Raw genomic sequence first — 23,704 nt, 5'->3', positions numbered from 1 at the left:
CTCCCACCTCAGCCTCCCTAGTAGCTAGGACTACAGGCGTCCACCACCATGCCCGACTAATTTTTGTGTTTTTAGTAGAGATGGGATTTCACCATGTTGGCCAGGCTGGTCTTGAACTCCTGACCTCAGGTGATCTGCCTGTCTCGGCCTCCCAAAGTGCTGGGATTACAGACATGAGCCACTACGCCAGGCCTGTCCTCACCATTTTAAAAGAAGCCCATACCATTCATTTTATTTCTTGAAACCTAAATGGGGAATGGGGAATGCAAAAAAAAAAAAAAAATTAAAGAAATTGGTTCCATTTAAACATTTTTATAATTTGTTTCATTTTCAAGGCACAAAGAGTTTATGTCAATCATTTTAATGTCTAAGAATACAAAGTTAGCACTAGTAACATCTGGTAGTCTAATAATTCATCATGCTTAAATGTAACATTACAAAACTACATTTTAAAATTTGCCCCCTAACCAGATGTGAAACAACGTAGACAAGGGTGACACATGCTAGACACAACCTCCAAAAAACGTATGGTTGACAAAGATGGCCGACCGCTGGGGTAAAACTGCAGCAGTCATAAGCGGGGAGAGAAAGAGACCACTGTTAAAGACTTTGTTTCTTTTGCTAGACATTTTTCACTTAATCCCAGGATAGTTTCTGTTAATGCATCTTACTCTCCTTCAAATGAATTGCCCCTCGAGCAGGTGTGCACATTAAAAATGAGCTTTATAGCATCAAACACATACCACAACCAACTCTACAAGGAGGGTTTTCTGTAAGATGTGTGCGAATGTCCGAGGAACACATTCTGGCCGATAAGGCTCAGCTCTTGTGAGGTCCTGATGAGTATCTAAACAACCTCACATTTTCTCTTCCACGCCTGGGGTTAAGGCCAGCACTCGGCCCACACACAAAGCTGTGATGAGAGGTTGGTTAGGGATGGTGGAGGCAAAGCCACAAATCAGCCAGAAACTCTTTTGAGTCAATAGTTTCTACTTCCTCCCTAACCGGACCATTTACCAGAACTGCCCAGGACTTGTCACCATGAATTTAATCTCCCTGGATTTTCCCTGCTTGATGTCTAGATGAGACAATGAAGGGCAGAAAAACATCGGTGACCGTGCTAGCCCCACACGATACCACCAGCACTGAGGGACTGCAGCCTTGGGTCTCAGAGAGAGCCGCCAGGAGAAGGAACCAAAGTGTGCTTGGTTCAGGTTTCAGGGCAGGGAGCTTCTCCAAGTTGCAGCAGATATTAAGAGTCCTGCTGAAGGCACAGTCTCCAAGAGAGGGGAGGGAGCAAGGACAGGAAGCTGGAACCAGAGGCACCGATAAGCACCCTCCTCCTTGCCTTTCCTAGAAGCAGAGGCAGTGGCATCCTGGAAGCAGAAATGAGGCAGAGTGGAGGTGACCCAGGGCTTCTGGTTCCTGCTGGTCCTTGCGTGTGCATCTGTGGGCTCCACAATTCCCCACTCCCTAAAATCTAACCTCCAGCATCTTCTCTGGTACTAGCAGTGCCCAATCTTTTTGTATGGTGTAAGTCCTCCGTGTATGATCATCCAGGTATTACCAAGAGGTCCCCTCACCAGTGCTTTAAAATAAAATAATGCAATACCATATATGAATGAAATTGTGTGTGTGTGTGTGTGTTTGTGAGAGAGGGAGAGAGAGAGAGAGAGAGAGAGAGCAAGATACTGAAGATTTGGAAGATGTTCTCCAGTAAGTTTTCAGTAATTAAGTGGAGTAAAACTGTAGGTGATTTTTAAAATGTCCTTCTTTACACCCTCTGACATTGCTTTAAAATATCAAGACAGGTGTGTCTCAGTTTGTAATTACAAAGCAGTATTTTCATTTTGAAGAAAATGTAGCTAATGTTTTAGAGAAGAAAAACAGGCTCTCAATGATTTTAAAAACTTTCAGAGACAGACAAGTTTTTTTAAAAATTGAAGGAACTGAACCCAAACCTAATTTGTTTTCAAATTTAAAATGAAAAATACATGCCCTAATTATCATAGATTCCAATGTCAGTGAATGTCACAGGTATAAATTAACATAAACTGAACAATTGGTGTGTCTAACAACAGATACTGGTATATTCAGATACACGAGTGAGTGACAAATTACAAGGCCGTGTATCATTTGGGGTTGAGTGGATCCCACTACAGGTGTCATTTTGTGAAGGACTTATTTGGGGGAAATGCATAGAACACACTCTTTCGTATCCTCGCTCACTCAACTGAAAAATAAGACAGAAAACAGCCCAGCTTCATTTCATTCTTTTTGCAACATCTGAATATGCGTGTTCAATCTCTTGATCAGCTGGACACGTATTTGTGAACTCATCTCTAGCATAAGCATTATTCAAGTATCTCCAGATGCCAGTCATTTCAGAAGGAAATTCAAAATCTCTGTACTTCTTGGCCACAATCTGAAAATGAAGAGAAAATCATCAGTAAAGGGGAAACTTACTAAGGCAGGCTCCCAAGTCAGACAGTCCATTCTTTTAAGGCATGTAATACATTCTTTCCCAGCTCCCCATGTCATCCTATAGTCATCCGGGCTACCCACCACGGCATTTTGACTTGCATAGGGCCATCTTGGGTGTGGGGAGGGCTCTAAAGGTCCTGGACTCACTACAGTGGCTGCACATAGTCCCCACCAGTTTGTCACAGACGGGCCTTGGGATCCGCTGGCACGAGTATGCTCTGGACTCTGGTGGATTTCTCCTTGTTTAGAGAAGAAAAACAGGCTCTCAATGTTTTTTTCCTTGCCTGTTATTTTCTTTCCATATGTTGTGCTACTGTGTTATTAGGTGCTTTGTGAATAAAGACGCATGTTGGATCTGCCATTTAAATGGTGCCCTCTCTTCTTCCTACTTGATGAACCTCACTTCCTGCAGTCCCAAACATCTGTGCATTTTATTGCTCCTGAATGCCATCATGTTGCCACTAACAGCATCGTCTGATTGCAGGGCCCACCTGTGCGGAGGGTAGATTCATGAACAAAGCAGATGCAAATCCCTACCCTCATGGGGACGGTGGGTGTAAGGAAAAAGCAGTCGAGAGACAGCATCACGAGAAACACAGCGGCATGAGACGCTTCCTCTAGCAAGAGGGGTACAGCTGGGGAATTAGTCAGAAAGACGTGCAGGACACTGGAGACTGTGCCAGTTTGCTAGGGTTGCCATAATAAAGTAACACATGCTGGGAGGCTTAGAACAACAGAAGTTTACTGACTCCTAGTTCTGAGGGCCAGAAGTCCAAGATCAGGGTATCAGCAGGGCCATGCATCCTCTGAAGGCATTCGGGAAGGATCTCTCTCCACTTCTGGCAGTGCCTTGGCTGTGCAAGCCTAACTCCATCTTCACGTGGCCTTCTCCCTGTGTCTGTGTTTCCAAATTTCCCCGGTTTGCAAGGATACTGGCCATCCTGGATTAGGTCCATCTCACTTCAGTATGACTTTATTTTAACTAACTACATCTGCAAAGACCCTATTTTTAAATAAGGTCACATTCTGAGCTACTGGGGGTTAGGATATCAACACAGGAATTGGGAGGAGGGCACGATTCAACTCGAAGTAGACACCCAGAGCCACAAAGGCCAGTTCGGCTTCGCTGACTCCCATCCCACTGGTTCCCCGGATGTCTGCATGATGCAGGTGTGGGATTAACGAGAAGATCTTTGGGACTTACTGCGCAGACTTTGGAGGACGGCAGTCATTGATGCAATGTGACAGCAAAGAAGGACCATATAATTTTCAAAGAGCCTCCTAAGTTGTTTGACACCTCTTCCTTGAATGCCAGCTTCTTGATACTCATGTTAAGAAGTCTGCTTTTCTTTTGTTTGTATGCACCTAGTTTTTCTTTGCCCATATTTTTGTTTTAACTTTCCTGTGTACATTGTTTAAGGCCATGCCTCTGAATGTGTCACTGAACTTGGTTTTCTGTCTTTCTTCTGTACGTATGTGTGTGTCCCCCTTTCTGGTCATTTAAAAGGTTTATGGTCATGTTAACTCTCCAGTGGTTTCCTATATAACTTTAAATATATAGGAATTCTGTATTTCTTGATTTATCAAGTTTGTTTTGTTTTCTGTGTTTTTGAGACAGTCTTGCTCTGTCACCCAGGCTGGAGTACAGTGGAGGATCTCAGCTCACTGCAACCTCCACCTCCCAGATTCAAGCGATTCTCCTGCCTCAGCCTCCCAAGTAGCTGGGATTGCAGGCATGCACCACCATACCCAGCTAATTTTTGTCTTTTTAGTAGAGACAGGGTTTCACTACTTTGTCCAAGCTGGTCTTGAACTCCTGGCCTCAAGTGATCCACCCGGCTCAGCCTCCCAAAGTGCTGGGATTACAGGTATGAGCCACTGCACCCGGCCTTCATTTTAGATGCTGCCTGTTAACACGTGGTGATGACAGATGAGGGTGTTTATGTATCTATGATTCTTTCCATTTCTTCTCCCTTATCCTCTTTCCAATGGTGGTAACAACATAGTTTATTATATTCTGACTCTATTCTGTCCCTATAATTCCCACTGCTGTTTGGTCTTAGAACTAGTTTCAGATTTAAAGGGGTTCTCTGTTTAGTGCCTGTTCTTTCATTTCACATACTTTCTCTGTTTCTGGATTCTTACTTTGATTATGATTTTATTATTTCATCATAGAGCAAGTTTATGCTTTTTAAAAAAGAGACCAGAGGTCTAGGTAAAAACAGTAATTGCCTAGACATAAAATTCTTACCTCACACATCCTTTTCCTTAATTCTCTGTAGATGTTAAACCACAATTTTCTGATTTGTAATGGGTTCATGAAGACATCTGGGGCCAGTCTGAATTTCTTCCCTATTTCGGTGGCTTTACTCGATTTCATTCTTTTTATTATTATTGCTGTTATTGTTATTACAGTATTATTGTTGTTTAGGTGCCAAAAAGGGTTATTTTTTATTCCCAAAGCTCAGTAATGTATCAAGTATGTCTCAGTGTGTTGACCTTTCTGGGTTATGTTTAACATGGCAGTGTCATTTAAACTAAAGATTCAGGTCATCCTTTAGAGCAAAGTCATTTCCCCCTTGAACACTCCCTTTTTTTTTTCCTTTTCCTTTTCTGTTCTCTTGTTCCTGGTTATGTATACCTGGGATCTCTCTAATCACCTTTTTTCTTCTTCCCCATTTGATTTCAGATGATTTTCTCAGGCTTGTCTTCCAAATCACTGACAGCAAGGCTACAAACACATACCACATACCACAACCAACTCTACAAGATGTGTGCGAATGTCAGAGGAAATGAATTTCAGCCATGTCTTTGTCCGTGTCTTACTACTTCTAACGGGACTTTTATTTCTGCAGTTCTTTTATTTGTCTTTACTTTTCTTCTTGAGCTCTGCCAGCCTGATTGCCATTCCCTTTGTGATAGTGTATTTTTCAACATCTTGTGTCTTGTCTTCGAGTTTTTTCTCAAAAAGCCCATATTCTCTCTCATTTCTTTGAGGCTGTGGAAAAGTTTCTGTATGAAATGTTCTTTGATGTGCTGGAGGAGCAGTTCTTGATCATATATGTATTTCCCATTTGCCTTTTTTCTGTTTTTGTTTCTTGTCTTTATCGTTCCTCCCCCCAACCCCCTCCTTTTCAATCAATTCTGTCTACACCAAGGTCTCACTGGCATTCTCTCTGGTATTGACCATCTTTGAATGAGGCAGATCTACTGGACCTATCATTTGTTTAAAAGCAGTGGGGAGGGCAAAGGGAGTGAGACAGGGCAGGTGGCCAGCCCATTGGAATATTTGCTCCCAAGCACCTTCTCACCAACCACTGCTCTGCCCCCAGAGAGACACATTAGAGTTGGGGTTAGGGTTAGGGTTAGGGTTAGGGTTAGGTTTAGGGTTAGGGTTAGGGCATCCTCCACTCTGAGGCTCACAGATTAGGCAGAAGGTCACTGTGGCTAAAAACAAAGCTTAGGCAATTCGTAATCTCTCTCTTGACTTAATTTATTTTCTCTGCTCAGCAGTCACAATGCAAAATGACACTTCCCTCCTTTCCTCCCACTTTACTTCCCCTCCAGACTGTTCCTCTGGATTGGGGGCTGGGTCACAGCCTAGAAAGATGGTGCCTCTGTATGGTTCCTCCTTCAATTCTGCCTCCCTAGAGCTCTCAGCTCAACAACGTTCTCTACCGGGAAGGTCCCTGCCACCCTCCTGGCCCACCTCATGCTCTAGTCCTCAAGCAAGGAAGTTTGAGTTGGGCATTTCAGGACTGCGTCCTTTACCTTTTGAGAAATCTGAACTTTGCTAATGATATGGAGAAACATGTAATGGTTCTGTGGCTCCTCCCACTGAAAGAAGCTTCCCACTCTTTAAGTCGGTGATCTGTCATCCCTTTGTAGTTTTACAAAAGATGATGCTGGCCGGGCGCGGTGGCTCAAGCCTGTAATCGCAGCACTTTGGGAGGCCGAGGCAGGCGGATCACAAGGTCAGGAGGTCGAGACCATCCTGGCTAACACAGTGAAACCCCGTCTCCACTTAAAAAATACAAAAAATTAGCCGGGCGAGATGGCGGGCGCCTGTAGTCCCAGCTACTCGGGAGGCTGAGGCAGGAGAATGGCGTGGACCCGGGAGGCGGAGCTTGCAGTGAGCTGAGATCCGGCCACTGCACTCCAGCCTGGGCGACAGAGCGAGACTCCGTCTCAAAAAAAAAAAAAAAGATGATGCTAATACCCTATTTTTATATTGTTTCTGCTGGGTTTCTGGCAGGGGAATAAATTATAAATCCCTTCACACTCTCGCCTTTTACCATAATTCCCTTAGATTGATTCTCATTTCCTTGCAGAAGTACTCCATCCTGGAAGATCATTAAGCTATTGGGTGTTGAGTGCTAAATGGCTTTGTGGATTTTGCTGCTGGGTCTTATAGTGGAGCCGTGAACTGCAATCTCACTGTAAAGCTTACCCTTTCTACTGAAATTTAAAATCATCTTTTCTCGTGGAGCTACACAAGGGGCCACGAATGCTCTGTGGCTGGGATATTTCTCCCCCTCTTCCTCAACTTTCATGTATTTCTGCAATGCTATGCTGGTCACAGTAGGGACTAAAAAGCATTGACCAAAAGGGACTCAGTCAAAATACAACTACGTAAATATCCTGTTGAAGGCAGCTCCCAAATTTAGCAGGTTTTGAGGGGTGGAGATGCTTTCATTAAATTTTGGATGTCCTTGGACTGGCAAAGCTATTGAAAAGACATCTGCCCAAGAGATCAGCAACCTCCTGAAGACCTGCATTTCAACTCAGCAACCTCAAGCACAAAAAGGAAGGGAGAAAAAGGGAGCAACAGAGCCAGGACTGACAGAAGAGGATAGAAAGAAGAAATGCAGGAAGACAAAGGCAAAAGAATGAAGCAGAGTCACCAGAGGTGGCTGGGTGCCCACAGGAGCCTCAGCACCATAGACTGTATGAAGCTAACCTGTAACTTATTTATCTATTTATATATTTTTTGACAGAATCTTGCTCTGTTGCCCAGACTGGAGTGAGTGCTCACTGCAACCTCTGCCTCCTGGGGTCAAGTGATTCTCGTGCCTCAGCCTCCCGAATGCATGGGACTACAGGTGCACACCACCACACCTGGCTAATTTTTTAATGTTTTGTAGAGATGAGGTTTCGTCATGTTGGCCAGACTGGTCTCAAACTCCTGGCCTCAAGTCACCTGCCCATCTTGGCCTCCTAAAATGCTGGGATTACACGCATGAGCCACTGCGCCTGGCTGCTAAGTTATAATTTCTAAATGCTAACTAAATGGGTTATTAGAACACGCAGTCCATGACTTATTTTTCCCAGTGTTTCTCCCATCTCCCCTACCCTTATACTACCACCTGGCTCTGGCCCTGGCAGGATTTTAATCATTAAAATGCCCCAGAGCCAGGCATGGGCTTCTTCCTGAGATATCTGGAGCTGCTACGGGCCAAGGACATAGCAATCTCATCATAACAATCACATTCGACTTCTTTAAGTGATAGAGCGGCTGGGAGGGCTGCTTTGCTGCAAAACACCAACAGCTAGGGAGTCTGAGTGTGGGGATATCTGCTTGGAGCTCCAGGGGTCACTCTTGGAAGCAGTGGATCGGGGACTTACATTTCGTGTGTGTGTATGTGTGTGTGTGTGTGTGTTTTGAGATGGAGTCTTGCTCTGTCGCCCAGGCTGGAGTTCAGTGGCACGATCTCAGCTCACCACAACATCTGTCTCCCAGGTTCCAGCAATTCTCTTGCCTCAGCCCCCCAGGTAGCTGGGAGGACAGGCGCCCACCACCACACCCGGCTAATTTTTTGTATTTTTAGTAGAGACGGGGTTTCACCGTGTTAGCCAAGATGGTCTCGATCTCCTGACCTCGTGATCTGCCTGCCTTGGCCTCCCAAAGTGCTGGGATTACAGGCGTGAGCTGCCACGCCCGGCCTGGGGACTCACATTTCTAAAAAGCTCCCCAGACAGTTTGTATGCCTACTGCCGTTGGAGAACCACTGGTCTGGGAGGTCTTTAAGCCCTAGTAATACATGACTCATGGCTCTTAAATCATGTTCAGCTACTATATGCGAAGGCAGGGCACCAAATATGGCAGAGACTCAGCCAAAAGCTGCCAGGTGCTCCCTGGTTGTTGAGGGTCCATGTTTTTTTTTAAATAAATAAGTAATTAATAACCTAATTGTTTTTAGAGATGGTGTCTCACTCTGTCACCCAGGCCAGAGTGCAATGCCACCTCCTTAACTCACTGCAGCCTCAAGTTCCTGGGCTCAAGTGATCCTCCAGCCTCAGCCTCCCATGTAGCTAGGACTACAGGTACACGCCACCATGCTCGGCTAATTTTTTTAAAATTATTTTTTGTATAAATGGGGTCTCGCTATGTTACCCAGGCTGGTCTTGAACTCCTGGCCTCTAGCGATCCTCCCACCTGAGCCTCCCAAATCATTGGGATTACAGGCCACTGCACCTAGCCAAGGATCACTGTTAAGAGCTAACAGGACACTCCTGTCATGCCTAGAAAGGGCCATGTAGAGCCCTACAGTCACCAACAGTTGACTGAGTTCACATTTTAACAGCCCCAGATTCCACACCGCTTCATCTCTAATTCTCAATTGCTAATGCCAGGTATAATCTATGAAATTCCTCAGGCTGCTTTCACATAACCTCTCTTTAGGCTGCATGAGTCAGGCTGAGAGAGAAGCAGAAGGTGGGGCCGCGTTCCCAGGCACTTCCCAAGAACACCCGAAGCTCATCTTCTGTGTGTACGAAAGCTGGGGTTCGGCTGTCCCTAACAGAACTAGCGTTTTTAATCCAAGTGTCCACATTTCAGACTGTTTAAATGTCTGGCCCAAACACAAATAAAAACAAAATAAAACAAAGCCCAGTTCGTGTACTCAGCACATGTGTCAGGAGAGAAGACGAACCTTAATAATATGGAGCTTGGGTAAGAGGTTGCAGTCAGCCAGCGTCAGCTCATCCCCATCCAGAAACTTCCTTCCAGAAACAGCGGCATCCTCCATGCTGTAGGCATCTATTTCATCAGGCAGAGGGCTATTTAAGTAATTATCCAGTTTCCTCAGGGCCTTCAGCAGGTTCTTTTCATAAACTAAAACAGGAAGGCAAGAAATCACAAAGAGAGGTCTTGCAAGTGTGTGTCACTTTTCACCAGCTATGATGGAGTCTGCTTCCCTTCCTCGCTGAGACGTGGCCAACCAGCAACGGGTGCTGGGAAGGCAGGAGGTGGATGCAGAATATCTGAATAAAGGGCTCACTCCTCCCTGGAAAATCACACTGCTGCTGTCTACACAATAATGCTACTTCTAGAAGTCATTTATGTATTCAAAACTATTTATGGAAAGCCTGTGGGGAGGCGTGGACTGGCAGAAACATCATTGAACACGATTCCCGTGGTGTGGCCGGAACACCTGGGTGGTGACTATTTTCCCTGAAAATGTTGTTTTCTGGGTTCCCAGCCTCAAAAGAAGCATTCCATCTCTTGAAGCCCACGTGCAGATTCAAAGTTGGAGGAGCTTTTCCTGTACCTGCAGACTCACTTCTCTACCCACCGGGACATAGATGAGAATGCCCCAGGAGCGCAGGAGCCGCCGTGCTAAGGCTCGAGTCTGTGTTGAAACAGAAAACAGGAGGATGGGAGGTACTCACTCTCGTTTGCATCCTTCTTTGTGTTTTTTATAAATGCTGAGAATTTGGCGAACACGTCGTTTCCGGCCGAATTAGACTCGGGATGCTGGGTCCCCAGCTTGGGATACCTTGAAAAGTTCAAGATTGGAGGATCACAGACAAGCGATGTTCTAGTTAAGATAATACTGTACAATGGAGAAAAACAGCTTTCTCTGGGTATACAAATGAAAAGCTTTCCTTCAATGTTTTCCTGACCCTTTTCCTCTTGAAAGTTGGGAAGTCACACCATCTAGGAGAATGGCACTGGATGGAGAGGTGTGGATTGTGGTTGTTGTTGATTCTTGGCAGTGGCCAGTCCTGGGACACAAGAACCCACCTGACCTTGCTGGTCTCAGGTCCCTCCCTAGTAAAATGAAGGGGATGGACTAGAAATAGCTCCCCTGAGGTCCAACAATCCATGATACTTCTTCCTAACACATACCCCATAGCTTCCAGCAGGGTGTCTAGGATACAGCCAACCACCCACCCTGGACCCATGTTCTCCCACTTCCTGCCATCAAACCCTGATTGCCAAGCTGCAGGTGCAGTGCAATGAAGCCCAGGCCCCCGAACTGTAATCTGGTTACACCAGGGGTATGATGAAGGAAGTGAGCTCTGTGGGCTGCAGAAAACCACACACACACACTGCCCAGAGCTTTAGAATTGATTACTAGTGGGGAAAAGTGACAATCAAGTTACAAACACCAGTTTTCTGAGGCCTACCTCGGGGGAGCTAATTTCTCCTCTAGAAACTCCTCGATCTTATTCACATCCGTCTTGACTTCACCATCAAAAGTCATAAAAGGAGGGTTTGTTCCGGGAGCCAGGTTCTGCAGGTCTGCAGGTTTCCTAGGTGGGAGGAAACAGCAGTGTTTATGGGCCGCTGCGAGAATCTGGACATTTCCAGGGCTTAGCCGTGTCCTCCCCAGTTTAAGAGAAGCAACTCTTGAGAACTGCAAAGTAGAGGGTGGGTTTACGAAAATTTCTTGCTGGCATGAAAGTAAAGGCATTCATTAACAAATGATGGGCTTGTTGATGTGCCCCTTTGTGAATACGGAGCACAAAGGGGCACATCAACAAACGGAGGTGAAAAAGTTAACTCTCCCCACTGTTACCAGTCAGGAATGGTGCTCAGACAGGATTGGGAGAGTCACAGCTGACCAGCAACTGGGGGAGCAGGTTCTTCACGGCACCCCCAACTCCTACTCCTTCCTGACTCCAGCCCAGCCGACCCTGTCGTGACTCTGCTTGGCCCAAACATGGGCTTCAGTTCAGACTCCAACTGAGGATGGACGTGCCCATGCAGCACCGTGGGCCTCAGGTCTCAGAGTGTGTGTGTGTGTGTGTGTGTGTGTGTGTGTGTGTAGGGAACTAGGTACAGTTATTTCAGTAAGGCAGACACCTTGTCTTACCTTTTCAGGTCCACTGTGGTCACGTTAAATATAACGCCTTTCAGCCAGAGAATCATGAAGAGACGCTGAGAAAATGGGCAATTTCCGATACTCTCACCATCATAACCAGCCTACAAGTGGAGAAGGAGAGTTCCATCTGAGCCAGGCTCACAATTATACATGCCGACACCACAACGTGCACATGCAAAATCATTGCAGGTTGATATGAATGATCATGACACTGTGAATATCCTCCCGAGGCCATTTACCAGCCTCAACGTGGAGTTGGCGGTGGATATAGGGGATGGGGGAGAGGACACCACACACACACACGCTCGCACACACCCCCCCACACACACGCATGCACACACGCATGCACACATGCACACAAGTGCACACACACAAGCACGCACACACATGTACACACACGTACATTCACGCACGTGCACGCACACACATGCACACACATGGACGCACATGCACGCACACACACCACACACGCACACACACACCACACACACACGTGCGCACACGCGCACACGCCCACTGCACACACATGCACAAAAGTGCACACACACAAGCACGCACACACACGCACACACAGATGCACACACCACACACACACACACACACATGCGTGCACACACACACACACGCACATGCACACGTATACACTGCACTGTGCATTTTCTTTCTTCCTTCCCCACCACCTCACCACTTCCTGCCACACTGGGCCTCTGAGCTGAGGAGCAGCAGTAGGAACTCCCTTCATCACCAAAGGTGAAAAAGAAAGACACGCCCTTTCCCTCCCTCTCTCTCTCCATCCTCTCCAAGGATCAAATATTCTTAGCAGCTATGGTATAATAGCTAAAACCTGGAAACAACTCAGAAGCTATCAAGAGTAGAATACGTGTATCAGTTTAGTATATCTGTGCCTTGAGATACTACACCACAACGGAAAAGAATTAGCTATTATACAAGCAACAGTGCATCTCACACACATAATGTTGAGAGAAAGACCCCAGACTCAAAAGCGTCCTGCATGATTCAGGGTAGGTAAAGGTCAAACTTGTCTATGATGGTAGAAGTCAGAACAGCAGATGTCCCTGGAAGATACTATTGTCTCGGAAAGACAGAAGGAAAAAGCCTTCTGGGTGGTGGCAATGTTGTTCTATGTCTTGATCTGCATGGTGGCTATGCAGGTGTATTTGAGTGATTAAAGTCCTAAGATTTGGGTACTTTACTATATGTAAGTGATATGGTTTGTATATTTGTGCCAACCCCAATCTCATGTTGAATTGTAATCCCCAGTAATGGAGGTAGGGCCTGGCAGGAGGTGACTGAGTCAGGGGGGTGGATTTCTCATGAACTGCTTAGCACCATCCCCTTCCTGTTGCTGTTTCGATAGTGAGTGAGTTCTTGCAAGACTGAGCTGTTTGAAAGCATGTGGCACTTCCCCCTCCCTTTTGCTCCTGCTCCGGCCATGTGACGTGTCTCCTCCCCCTTTGCCTTCCTCCAGGATTGTGAGCCTTGTGAGGCCATCCCCAGAAGCTGAGCAGATGCCAGGACCAGGCTTCCTATAAAGCCTGCAGCATTTGAGCCAGCTGAATCTCTTTTCTTTATAAATTACCCAGTCTCAGGTATCTTTATAGCAATGCACAAACAGCTTAACGCAATAAGTTTTACCTAAATACAAAAGAAAAGAATGTTAACATGCTAATTTAAAAGATATACAGAGTTCGATTCAGTGGGTCCTGCTGCATGGGGCCCAGGAATGTGAATTTTTAACACGTTCCTCCAAAGTGACATAATGCTGGTGGTCAGAAACCATGCTGTGAGTTCAAGCTTAGTCCAATCTTGGGCAAGAGATAAGGCTGGTGCCACCAGCAGTATTGTCAATGTGTAAGACAATTTGATGTGAACCCCCAATTAGAGGATCCATTGATAAGAAGACTTGCAGGGCTTTCCAGGTGATAAATACAGCTCCATTAACACAGTTAATAGACGACCTTACTGCATATGAAGGGGCACCAATAAACCCAGATTACGGAATTCAGAATCCCTAAGCTCTGGGCCTGTGCGTCACATCCCCTCCAACTCTCCCCTCCCCAAGGCAGCATTCATTTCCTCTCTGCCTGTTAGAGGGGAGGGTCTGAGAATCTCCCCAGCGGTCTTGAAGTTGCTGGGAGCCTGAAGGGTGGAAGGTGGACAGTTATGACACATACATCCAAGTGGTCACAACGACTCCCTGCAGATGGGCCCTGAAAAGCACCCGCTCGTCCACCTGAGGCTGTTCCCCACCTTGGGGTCCCACCACCCTATGGCCATTTTGAAGGCCACCCCCATCTCCTCCTCACTCCCTGTTCTGGAGCAAGGGAAGTGCAGAGCTGAATTAGAGAAAACTCCCAGTGGCTGATGACCTGGGAACCCTCTTAAATCGTGGAACTTTCTTAACTAGTGCAGGTTTGAGCACAGTCAAGCCAAGCAAAGGCGGAGCAGGGAGACGAAAGTGCAAGGACACGTGTTTTGGCCAGTCCCGACTTGCTCTGTAGCTTGTAAACCTCTTATTTTTATAGTAGTTACACGAAGCACAGCAAAGTCTAAAATAAGTTCTGCAAAGTAGGGCAACTGTGTGAGTTTTTTCTCCCGTCTCTCTAACCTTTGGGATCCTCTTATAACTCACTGTGTATGTGGCAAGTCTCTCCTGAGGGTCTGTGTCCCGTTCTAGTGAAGGGCATCTTGTTCAAGCGTCCCTCGACAAAGCTCTGCCTCGGAATGGGCCCGTCCTGCAGTGGCCTCTTTTCACCGTGGCATCTGCAGGATAATTATATCGCACAGGTCTCTCCTCTGTGCTCGGTCTCTGGTCTCAAACTCAAGTCAGTGATTTCCCTTGAAATTGTTATTCTTGCTATTTCCTGAACCCTGGCAGCTACTTCTTTAGGGGGGAATAAAGCCGGTAGGAGCAATAAATTTTTCAAAAAATAAAAACCGCCTTCGTCATCCAACTCAGTAAAAAGTTAAACTTCTTAACAGGCCCCTTCTCGGATCTGCCACTGGGACAGAACATCTGGCTAGAAAGAGGATGGGACAATATCTGTTCAGCCACAGCTTAAGACATGGAAGAAAGTTGCAATTACACATTTCCCCCTTTGGGGCCTTAAAACTGAATTTTCCTGACCCAACATGGCTAGTGAACCGAAGGCTGTTAGGCATTTTAGAATTAGCCAGCAGAGGTGACTGCCAATAAAACAGAATTTACATATCCAGTGTTGCCTCATCGCAAATTGCTCTAAAAAATTCCTTTCTGTCTCAGTCTGTTGTAAATGAGGGGGTTACGGGAACATGGTGGGAGTGACTGGGATGCCTCGCTGCCTAATTTTATTACTTTAATGTGCTTCAGTGCCTGGATGTGCCAGCAAAAATAAAGGCGAAGATACGCCATCTCCATTGCCCATTATTGAGCAATAATGGGAGAGGATGGCCTTGGTCATATTCATTAACCAGACAAGATGATGGGATAACGACATATATTCCGAGGGAATAACTGACACTGTCGCCATAATTGGGACATTTTATCACACACCGTTTTCTTTTCCCCCAGCGCTGATAATTCTCTCAGGCTAAGTGCACTCTGGGCTAAAATTTCTCAGCAGGATTCTCAGCTTACGAAGGAAATTTTTGTACATATACATTTCTGATCAAATCAAATTAAGCAGATTGAGAATGTAGAGTGTTTTTTGTTTCCAGCAAAGACTTAGGTGCTTGGATAACCCAGAATTGCATGTTTGCCTTTCAAATTCAACTTTGTTGAGTTCCTCAACAAAGGTAATTCCCAAAAGGTAATTCTCAAAAGAAAGAAACGGTGGCTCCAATGCCTCTGATGTCACATTCTGAGAAATTCTGTTGGCCTGGGATACCAGCCTCAGCATCTGAGAACCTGGGGACGCTGCTGGATCCTGGCCTTGCGAACCTCCCTGTCCCAGGGCTCCCCACCAAGGCCTGAGTTATGCGGGTCCAAATGGCACCACAAGGTCACCAGTTCCTCCTCACCACACGCCCTCTCTAAATTACAGACTCCCCTGCTGGCTCCTTTCATACTTACTCCACCCAAATTTAGATAAAAGACCTTTTTCTTAATTCCCTCTTTTTGTTCAGGCAAATGGCCTCTCCAGGGGTCTGGAGTTACATGTACAGGGCACCACCCACACAGCCACCTTCCACTAGAAAATCCTTGCCCCGCCGCTGCCTTCCAAGGACCAAACAAATGACTGGTATCCTGGCATAGACCTGACGGGGTGATGACTCCCCAAGACATTCTTGGCTGCTCCTCAGCACCCCACACTCTCCTTCTCACCAGAGCAGGCCACCTCCTCTCACCTTCTTGATTCTACCATCTTTCTATAAAATTCTGTGTGAGTTTACATGGTAAACACGTTCCATCAAGTAAGCACTTTTCTGTACTCTGCCCAAATATAATGAAAAACAATTTGGAAGCAGTGGAGAGAAGATCAACAAAGAGGCCACAAAGCAGTAATATTTTAATCGGTTATTTTCTGATAACTGGTTTTCAACCAAGGAGGCAGGACATGCATCCTGTGTGCAAGGAAGGATGCTGGTCCCTGCAGAAAACTGGGAGAAAGATGTGGCGTCTCGTGGAGGGATCTGGGAGCAAGCAGCTGATTTGGATCCATCGCAGGATGCGGAGAGTGAGTGAGTGATAATGGGCCGCTCCGTTCCAGCATGCCAGGGGGACTTCAGGCTGAATAGAAACAGTAGGTGACCAGAGGAGGCCAGAGTCAGAGACAGAGTGAGGTGTGGGAGGCCAGAGAGTCGTCCTCAGAGGGGAACAAAGGGGCCAGAAGACCCAGCCAGGGCTCTTTCTGTTGGCAGCTGAACCAAACTTACGAAAAGCCAGAAAGAAAGAGTTAAGGCAGATCAGATGGGAGGTGCCTCCCTCCTCCCAGTCCCACCCACACACTTCCCTGAATCCCTTCCCGGTCCTTTGCTGGATGCCTAGTGGCCTCACACGCTTTGAGCACTGGCAGTCAAACATGCACTTCGTGGCCAAGCAGCAACATCTTGGCCTTCAAGCCACACAGCCAGCCCTCCCCACCTCCCCTGCGCCTGTCCTGGCCATGGAGGCTGGGTGTCAGTCCCTGAAGCACAGGAAACTTCACTGCATGTACAACTGACGCTAGTGGTTGACGTACAGGATTGATGAACACCCCTCGTGGAATGTGTGAATTGTAAACTCAACCCAGGAGAGCCTGAGGGATATTACCATTGGCATCTGGCATGTGGAATGGTGGGTGCTTGTGAAAGGGACATGCGGGAGCCCTGGCTGCTCGCCACGCCCCCAGCCTGCACCCCCACGCCCCTGCATGGAGGCCTGACATTTGGATCAAGACAGGACCCAGAGATTGTCCCATCCCCTGCAGACGGTCTTGGGACACGGGCAGGGTTCAGCCCTATTGGGTGTTCTATTGCTTTCATGAGGAAATAGGTGGGGGAGCTGGGGTCTCTCTGCCCCTTTCTCTGGGGGTGTCTGGAGTCAGCAGCCCCTCATCTTCGGTCATCAGGGTGTTCCTAGTGCACAGGAAATGCTCACAAAATGACAGGGGCCTGAATTCAGTGGCTCCCATGCGCCTGGGGCCAGGTCCCCCGTAGAAAGTGCCTCACAGCTCCTCCCTGCTCATTCTTTGCTGGGCCAAAGTCCATGAACTTTTTCCCTTCCCGAAGTTCACAAATTCTCACTACTAAGAGATCACCCACTGAGAGTCATATCTATGGGAGGAGGAGAAGAGGAGGTGGGAGAGAAAGTGAGAGGGCCTGAGTCACCCACAGCAAGTCCACCAGGCTGCCTTCTGTGCCCAGCTCCCAGTCTGATGGTTATCACTTAAAATGCAATATTTAAATTGAACTGAGACCTCTTGATTTTGAATAGCTCTGTAAATTAAAAAAAAAAAATGAGACTCTCCATTTGCCTGATGAGTTGAAATTTCCCTTTTCAGGCAACATCAGGTTTCTCCAAGGCAACATGGTGGATGGGAGTGGGTGTTGGTGTTGGAGCCAGGGAGAGCCGTGTGAACCTCGGCCCCCCACTTACTAATTGTGTGGCTTCAGGCGATTCATTTGTTCTCCCTGAGCCTCAGTTTCTCCCTTTTTTTAAAAAAATAGGGATACATGCACCTACATCGTGCAAGATCTGTGTGTGATACACTGGAATACCTGGGCACCCAATAAAGGCAGCTATTATTGTCATTATCATCATCAACATCATCATCATTACTCTCCCAAACTTGAACACACCAGAGCAGACAATTATGGAGTGCAGGGTACCTTTTAACAAGCTTCAATTAGTGAGATTTTTATGCCAAATTGTGCAGTCCTTAAAGAACCACTGATTTTTTTCTTCTAAAGTAACACATCCTATACCTACTCCAAGTGAAAATTAGGAACTTAAGTCCCTTTCTAAATTGCAAAGCAAACAGATCTTCAGCCAGCAGACAAAAAGGCAAAAATCCCTGGCCAGGCATTCGTGTCTGGGAGCCAGACAAACCTCTTGTAAAAGGTCTAGAGAAGGGCACACCTGGACGGCTGAGGATACCTTGACCCGTGGCAGAGGTGGCAAGCTCCCAGAGAACCGCCTCCTTTTCCAGAAATGACACCACTGTCCTCTGTAGCGGTGAAAAGGCTCACACCACAGTCATCTGTAGTGGTTAAAAGGCTAAGGTGTTTTCTGACTTTCGGGGTGACGAAAGCCTGAGCAGTGGGTGACTGACTTTTTTCTACCACCCCCTCGAAGAGAGGGAATTCCATGGAATGGGAGGAGAACACAGCCGCTCCCCATCACAACTTGAAGTTCAACGCCTTGTGAATGCAGAGGCACGTGAAGAAGGGTTATGAGGATACAGGAGTTCCAAAGAAATTATTTAGGCAGATAGTGAGGTAAGGAAGTCCTCACTAAGGTTTTCCTTTTAATAAAAAGCAGCCTCTAAATCATTCCTTTCTTTCTTCCTTTTTTTTTTTTTTTTTTTGATACATAGTCTCACTGCATCGCCCAGGCTGGAGTGCAGTGGCGCGATCTCCACTCACTGCAAGCTCCACCTCCTGGGTTCACACCATTCTCCTGCCTCAGCCTCCCGAGTAGCTGGGACCATAGGTGCCCGCCACCACAGCTGGCTAATTTTTTGTATTTTTAATAAAGACGGAGTTTCACTGTGTTAGCCAGGATGGTCGCAATCTCCTGACCTCGTGATCCACCCTCCTCAGCCTCCCAAAGTGCTAGGATTACAGGCGTGAGCCACCGCGCCCGGCCTAAACCTCCATCCTTAACCTCACTTCACATGTGTCTGTGTCCTTGATTTCCTTGGCATGAGGCAACGAACCTCAGGTATCACCCCAGACGAACGATGCCACTTCAATAACAAGATGCAGGAGGAACAAACTAGCCCATTCCTTTGCGGAACAGGAATTACGGAAAATATCCTCCAAAAAGCAACAATTTCTAAGATGACTTTATAAACAGATAATAGGCCCGGTGCGGTGGCTCACACCTGTAATCCCAGCACTTTGGGGAGGCCGAGGTGGGCAGATTGCTTGAGCTCAAGAGTTCAAGACCAGCCTGGGTAACATGGTGAAAGCCTGTCTCTACCAAAAATTTTAAAAAAAATTAGCCAGGTATGGTGGCATGCACCTGTAGTCCCAGCTCCTTATGGAGCTGAGGTGGGAGAATCGCCTGAGCCCAGGAGGTCGAAGCTATGTGAGCCGAGATTTCCCCACTGCACTCCAGCCTGGGTGTCAAAGGGAGACCCTGTCTCAAAAACAAAACAAAACGTCACAGCTACCATTCACTGACTACCTACTCTGACTTCAGGTAAGGTTCTAAATCATTTATGGATGTCGTTGAATTTAATCCTCTCAAAATCGTGTAAGACATATCCTATTATTCCTCCCGTTTTATAAACAAGGAAACTGAACTTCAGAGATGCTAAATAACCTGGCCAAAGGTACAAATAGATTTCAAAGAATAAAGTGCACTCTCTCCCTCTCCTCTCTCCATTCAGTGGCCCCAGTGTCTTTCCTCGTGCCCAAGATGGAAACTGGACTCTTCCCTACCCTTTACCTGACCATCAGTCTCTCACTCAGCACAGCATTTCTGCTTTTGAAGCCGCTCTTGCCGGGTCTCAGAGCCTCGAGCCTGGGGGATCTCTCTGGCTGGAATTCCTAACCCTCTGATCTTTCCCGTATCCTGGACAAGGTTAACCCTGATAAGATGCCATTTTCCTTAGGTCATTCTGCTGGAATGTTATTAAAATGCAAATTGGAATCACAGTGCTCCCAGGCAATGTGACCACTGGCAAGTCAGCTGACCTTCTAGCGTCTGTCTTTCTTCATGTACAATGAAAGTATGATAGTGCCTACCTCTTAGTGCCGGGTAAGAATTAAATGAGATGGTACACATACAATGCCTAGAACAATGCCTTACACAACACTTAGGAACCTTGGATAATCTGCTCTCCTTCCTTTCTTCCGTTCTGCCTTCTATCTGTCTTTCTTCCTTCCTTCTTTCCTTCCTTCCTTCCTTCCTCTTTCCTTCCTTCCTCCCTCCCTTCTTTCTCTTTCCTTTCTTCCCTCCTTTCCTTTCTTCCTTCCGTCCCTTTCTTTTCTTCCCTTCCTTCCTTCCTTCCTTCTGTCTTTCTCTTTCCTTTCTTCCTTCCTTTCCTTTCTTCCTTCCATCCCTTTCCTTCCCTTCCTTCCTTCCTCCTTCACTCCTTTTGTCTCTTTCCTTCCTTCCTTCTGTCCTTCCTTCCTTCCTTTAGCACCCAACTGGTTACTAATTGTTTCCTGTAGGTGACATTCTTTCAGAGCAGGACAGTGTCAGCCTCCCTACAGAACAAGTGCTAATGCCTCCTTGCAGCCTGGCCCATGTGAATTTTCTTCCCATTCCCCATGGAAGCACAGGGCCAGGACCACGAAAGGTACCCCATGAAAACTCACATCATGGAGCAAATGACCGCTGTCCTCACAGGTCTATGAGACTCCTCATCACAGGCAGCTCCTACAGAGACAGCGAAACCCTGTCCTCACAGGCCTATGAGATTCCCCATGATGGTGAGCTCCTATAGAGACAGTAAAACCCTGTCCTCACAGGCCTGTGAGATTCCTCATCACAGTGAGCTCCTACACAGACAGTGAAACCCTGTCCTCATGGGCCTATGAGATTCTTCATCACAGTGAACTCCTACAGAGACAGTGAAACCCTGTCCTCACAGGCCTGTGAGATTCCTCATCACAGTGAGCTCCTACAGAGACAGTGAAACCCTGTCCTCATGGGCCTGTGAGATTCCTCATCACAGTGAACTCCTATAGAGACAGCAAAACCCTGTCCTAATAGGCCTATGAGATTCCTTATCACAGGCAGCTCCTACAGAGATAGTAAAACCACTCCTCCTGAAGGAGCGCCTCAGCAGGCCCCACAGTTCTCCTGGCCTCACCTATCCCCAAATGTCTCCTCAGCCTGCCTGTCCAGGGCTCCTTTCCCCACCCACCCAAAATGACAATCACTGCATGACCAACTCACCCTGGTTTGCCCAGGAGTGTCCTGATTTTAAAACTGAAAATCCCACCATCTCCCCCTAAGTCCTGGGCAAGCTGGGATTATTGTCTTCCCAGATAAAAGCCTTATTTTTAGATGGGGAAATACCACTGTTGATGTTTTCATCACCAAGAAGCAGGCCTTTGCTCCTCGGTAATGAAAACACCAGCATAGCTGCATCCATCAGAATTGATGGTTAACACTTTGAATGCTGAGGAGGTGGGGCCCAAGATAGGGAAATACCAGCTGCTGGGAAGAGAAAGGAAGGGGAGGGGAGGGGAGGGGACCAGATGAACAGGGCTGAGGTCTGTCAGTGTTCAGGGAGGAGATGGGAATTTAAGACAAATTTAACAAACTCCCCAAGTCTATGGAGAAACAGCTAGTACAGGGACGGCCTTTCCCCTCCTAGCTTTGGCCACCTTTGGAAAAGTCTGCTGCTCAGCTCAACTAAAGATGCAGTTAAAATCAGTGGTGTAGCTCAGGTGGCAAACCTACACCAGAATTGTGACGGACACTCCAGACCAAAGAGCACCACCCAAATAGGCCAGACACCAGGCCCTCCTCATTTCTGAATCTCTAAATCACTCTCCACAAAGGCTGCAATTTCTCTTTGATCCCCTGTACTGTTCCTGGATTAAAGAGAAAAGCAGGAGTCTCTGTCCAAGTCCAATCAGGAGACCCTGTAGGCATCCCCAACCCATCCGCAGCTGGTAAGAAACGAGTGCCCTGTGTACCTGAATGGGTGTCGCGTCCCAGGAATTTAGAGATCAAAAGATCAGTATCGATTCATACATGCCACCTTGGAACTTAGCCCCCAATTCTCATTCTAAAAGGGAGATACATAATTACATGCATTTCTCAAAATAATACATCTGAGGTCATAAGAAGATCGCAGATTCCAGTTCTGTCTTTTACAAATGTGATTATGAGCAAAATAATAATGGTCATGATGATAATGATAGCAACTAACGCATATGGAGCATGTGCTCTGTACTACTCATGGTTCTGAGCACTTGTATCAGCTCAGATTTAATCCTAGCAACAACCCTATCAGATATAGGTACTACTACTATCTCCATTGAAGAAAACCAACACACAGAGAGGTAGAGAAACTTGTCCAAGGTCACAAAGCAGGATTTGAACCCAGGCAGTCAGCTGGGATGCATTCTCTCATTCCCACCCTGGACAAATGGAGGGGACCCCAGGGCCAGCAGGGTCCTTCCTCAGAGTGATGGGAGTTGGCTTGTTTATTTGCTTGTTTGTTTTACCCAGCTTTGCTTTGTAAGGTTTGGAATCCACGGTGATAAGAGAACACATATCAGAAGCAAGTGGAAAGTGCAGAGTACAAACAACGGTTAGGACAGAAAATGGAGGTAGGTTGAGGTTATAAAACATGCATGTCCTGTGTGCTTGGGGTATTGGAGAGAAAATATTCGGCAGCCCTGGTGGACAACTTTGGTGGCCAGATGGGCCAGGGATCAGGGTGTCTCTACTCATGCATATATATTCTGTCTCCTCTGTAGGAAACTTTTGCTACAACTCCAGATGACAATGGGTTTGATGTTGCATTCCCCCACATCGACACCTAGAGCGCAAAAGGTTCTTCTGCCTGATTAGCAACAGGCCTCATCCTCCATTCTCATGCCCTTGGCCAACCTGGTGGGGCGGACATCCACCTGCAGAAACCAGGGAGTCCTGCGAAGCCTGCACCTGGGCAAACAATTCCACCTTTTCTTCCAACAGGGCAGGCAGGTCCATGGATCTCCTTGGAAAATGTCATCAAATCTGCTTTAACCCAGGCCGTCACAGCCCCAGGTAGCATATTCCATGTTGTTTAGCCAAAATAATTTGGGTCTGGAATTTTTTAAGGCAGGTAAAACCAATTTCTGTCTTGGCCATGAATCGCTTTCAATAAAAGCCCCCAGAGAGCATAGCACACTAGGTAAGGCCACTTCCTAACTTAGGAAAGGGACTGTGCAGACTTGCTCTTCTCATTTCAGAGTCTGAAAAGACACTGGTTAGGGTCAACAGGGCAATCCCCAAAGCAGCCAAGGAAATAACCACAAACTGACTTTCCAAATAGGTCAACCCTTGACCACACTCTCTCTGGCCATGGCCTGGAATGACCATGACAGAATGTGAGAGAACAAGCTCTGGGGCATTTACTGGTGCAGTAGGAAGAATAATGGCCCCTCAAAGATGTCCATGTCCTAGTTCACAGCATCTGTGAATGCATTACCTTGCATGGCAAAAATGATTTTGCAAATGATATCAAGGTTATGGATTTTGAGATGGGGAGATTATCCTGGATTATTAGGCAAACCCAGTCTCATCACATGAGCCCTTGAAAGTGAGAACCTTTCCCAGCCGTGGTCAGGAAAGGTTTGATTAGGGAAGAAGGGTTGGAGCAATGAAATATGGCTGGAGGCCGGGCGCGGTGGCTCAAGCCTGTAATCCCAGCACTTTGGGAGGCCGAGACGGGCGGATCATGAGGTCAGGAGATCGAGACCATCCTGGCTAACACTGTGAAACCCCGTCTCTA

General features: G+C 46.9%; 1 protein-coding gene across 1 annotated transcript in view; it reads right to left on the bottom strand.

Annotated features, from left to right (window-relative positions):
• Positions 1-2,263: 2,263 nt before the first annotated feature.
• Positions 2,264-23,704, bottom strand: part of CLIC6 (chloride intracellular channel 6) — a 46,744-nt gene continuing 25,303 nt past the window's right edge. The window contains exons 2-6 of the mRNA XM_010358871.2: positions 11,586-11,695; positions 10,897-11,022; positions 10,156-10,262; positions 9,417-9,598; positions 2,264-2,425 (exon numbers count right to left, since the gene is read on the bottom strand). Coding sequence (XP_010357173.1) covers positions 2,264-2,425; positions 9,417-9,598; positions 10,156-10,262; positions 10,897-11,022; positions 11,586-11,695 — 687 coding nt within the window. The remainder of the gene's footprint in view (positions 2,426-9,416; positions 9,599-10,155; positions 10,263-10,896; positions 11,023-11,585; positions 11,696-23,704) is intronic.

The sequence above is a fragment of the Rhinopithecus roxellana genome, chromosome 13 (assembly GCF_007565055.1).
Source record: "Rhinopithecus roxellana isolate Shanxi Qingling chromosome 13, ASM756505v1, whole genome shotgun sequence".
Taxonomy (NCBI): Eukaryota; Metazoa; Chordata; class Mammalia; order Primates; family Cercopithecidae; genus Rhinopithecus; species Rhinopithecus roxellana.
The sequence above is the reverse complement of the archived record's forward strand: the minus strand, read 5'-3'. Positions and strand labels throughout refer to the sequence as shown.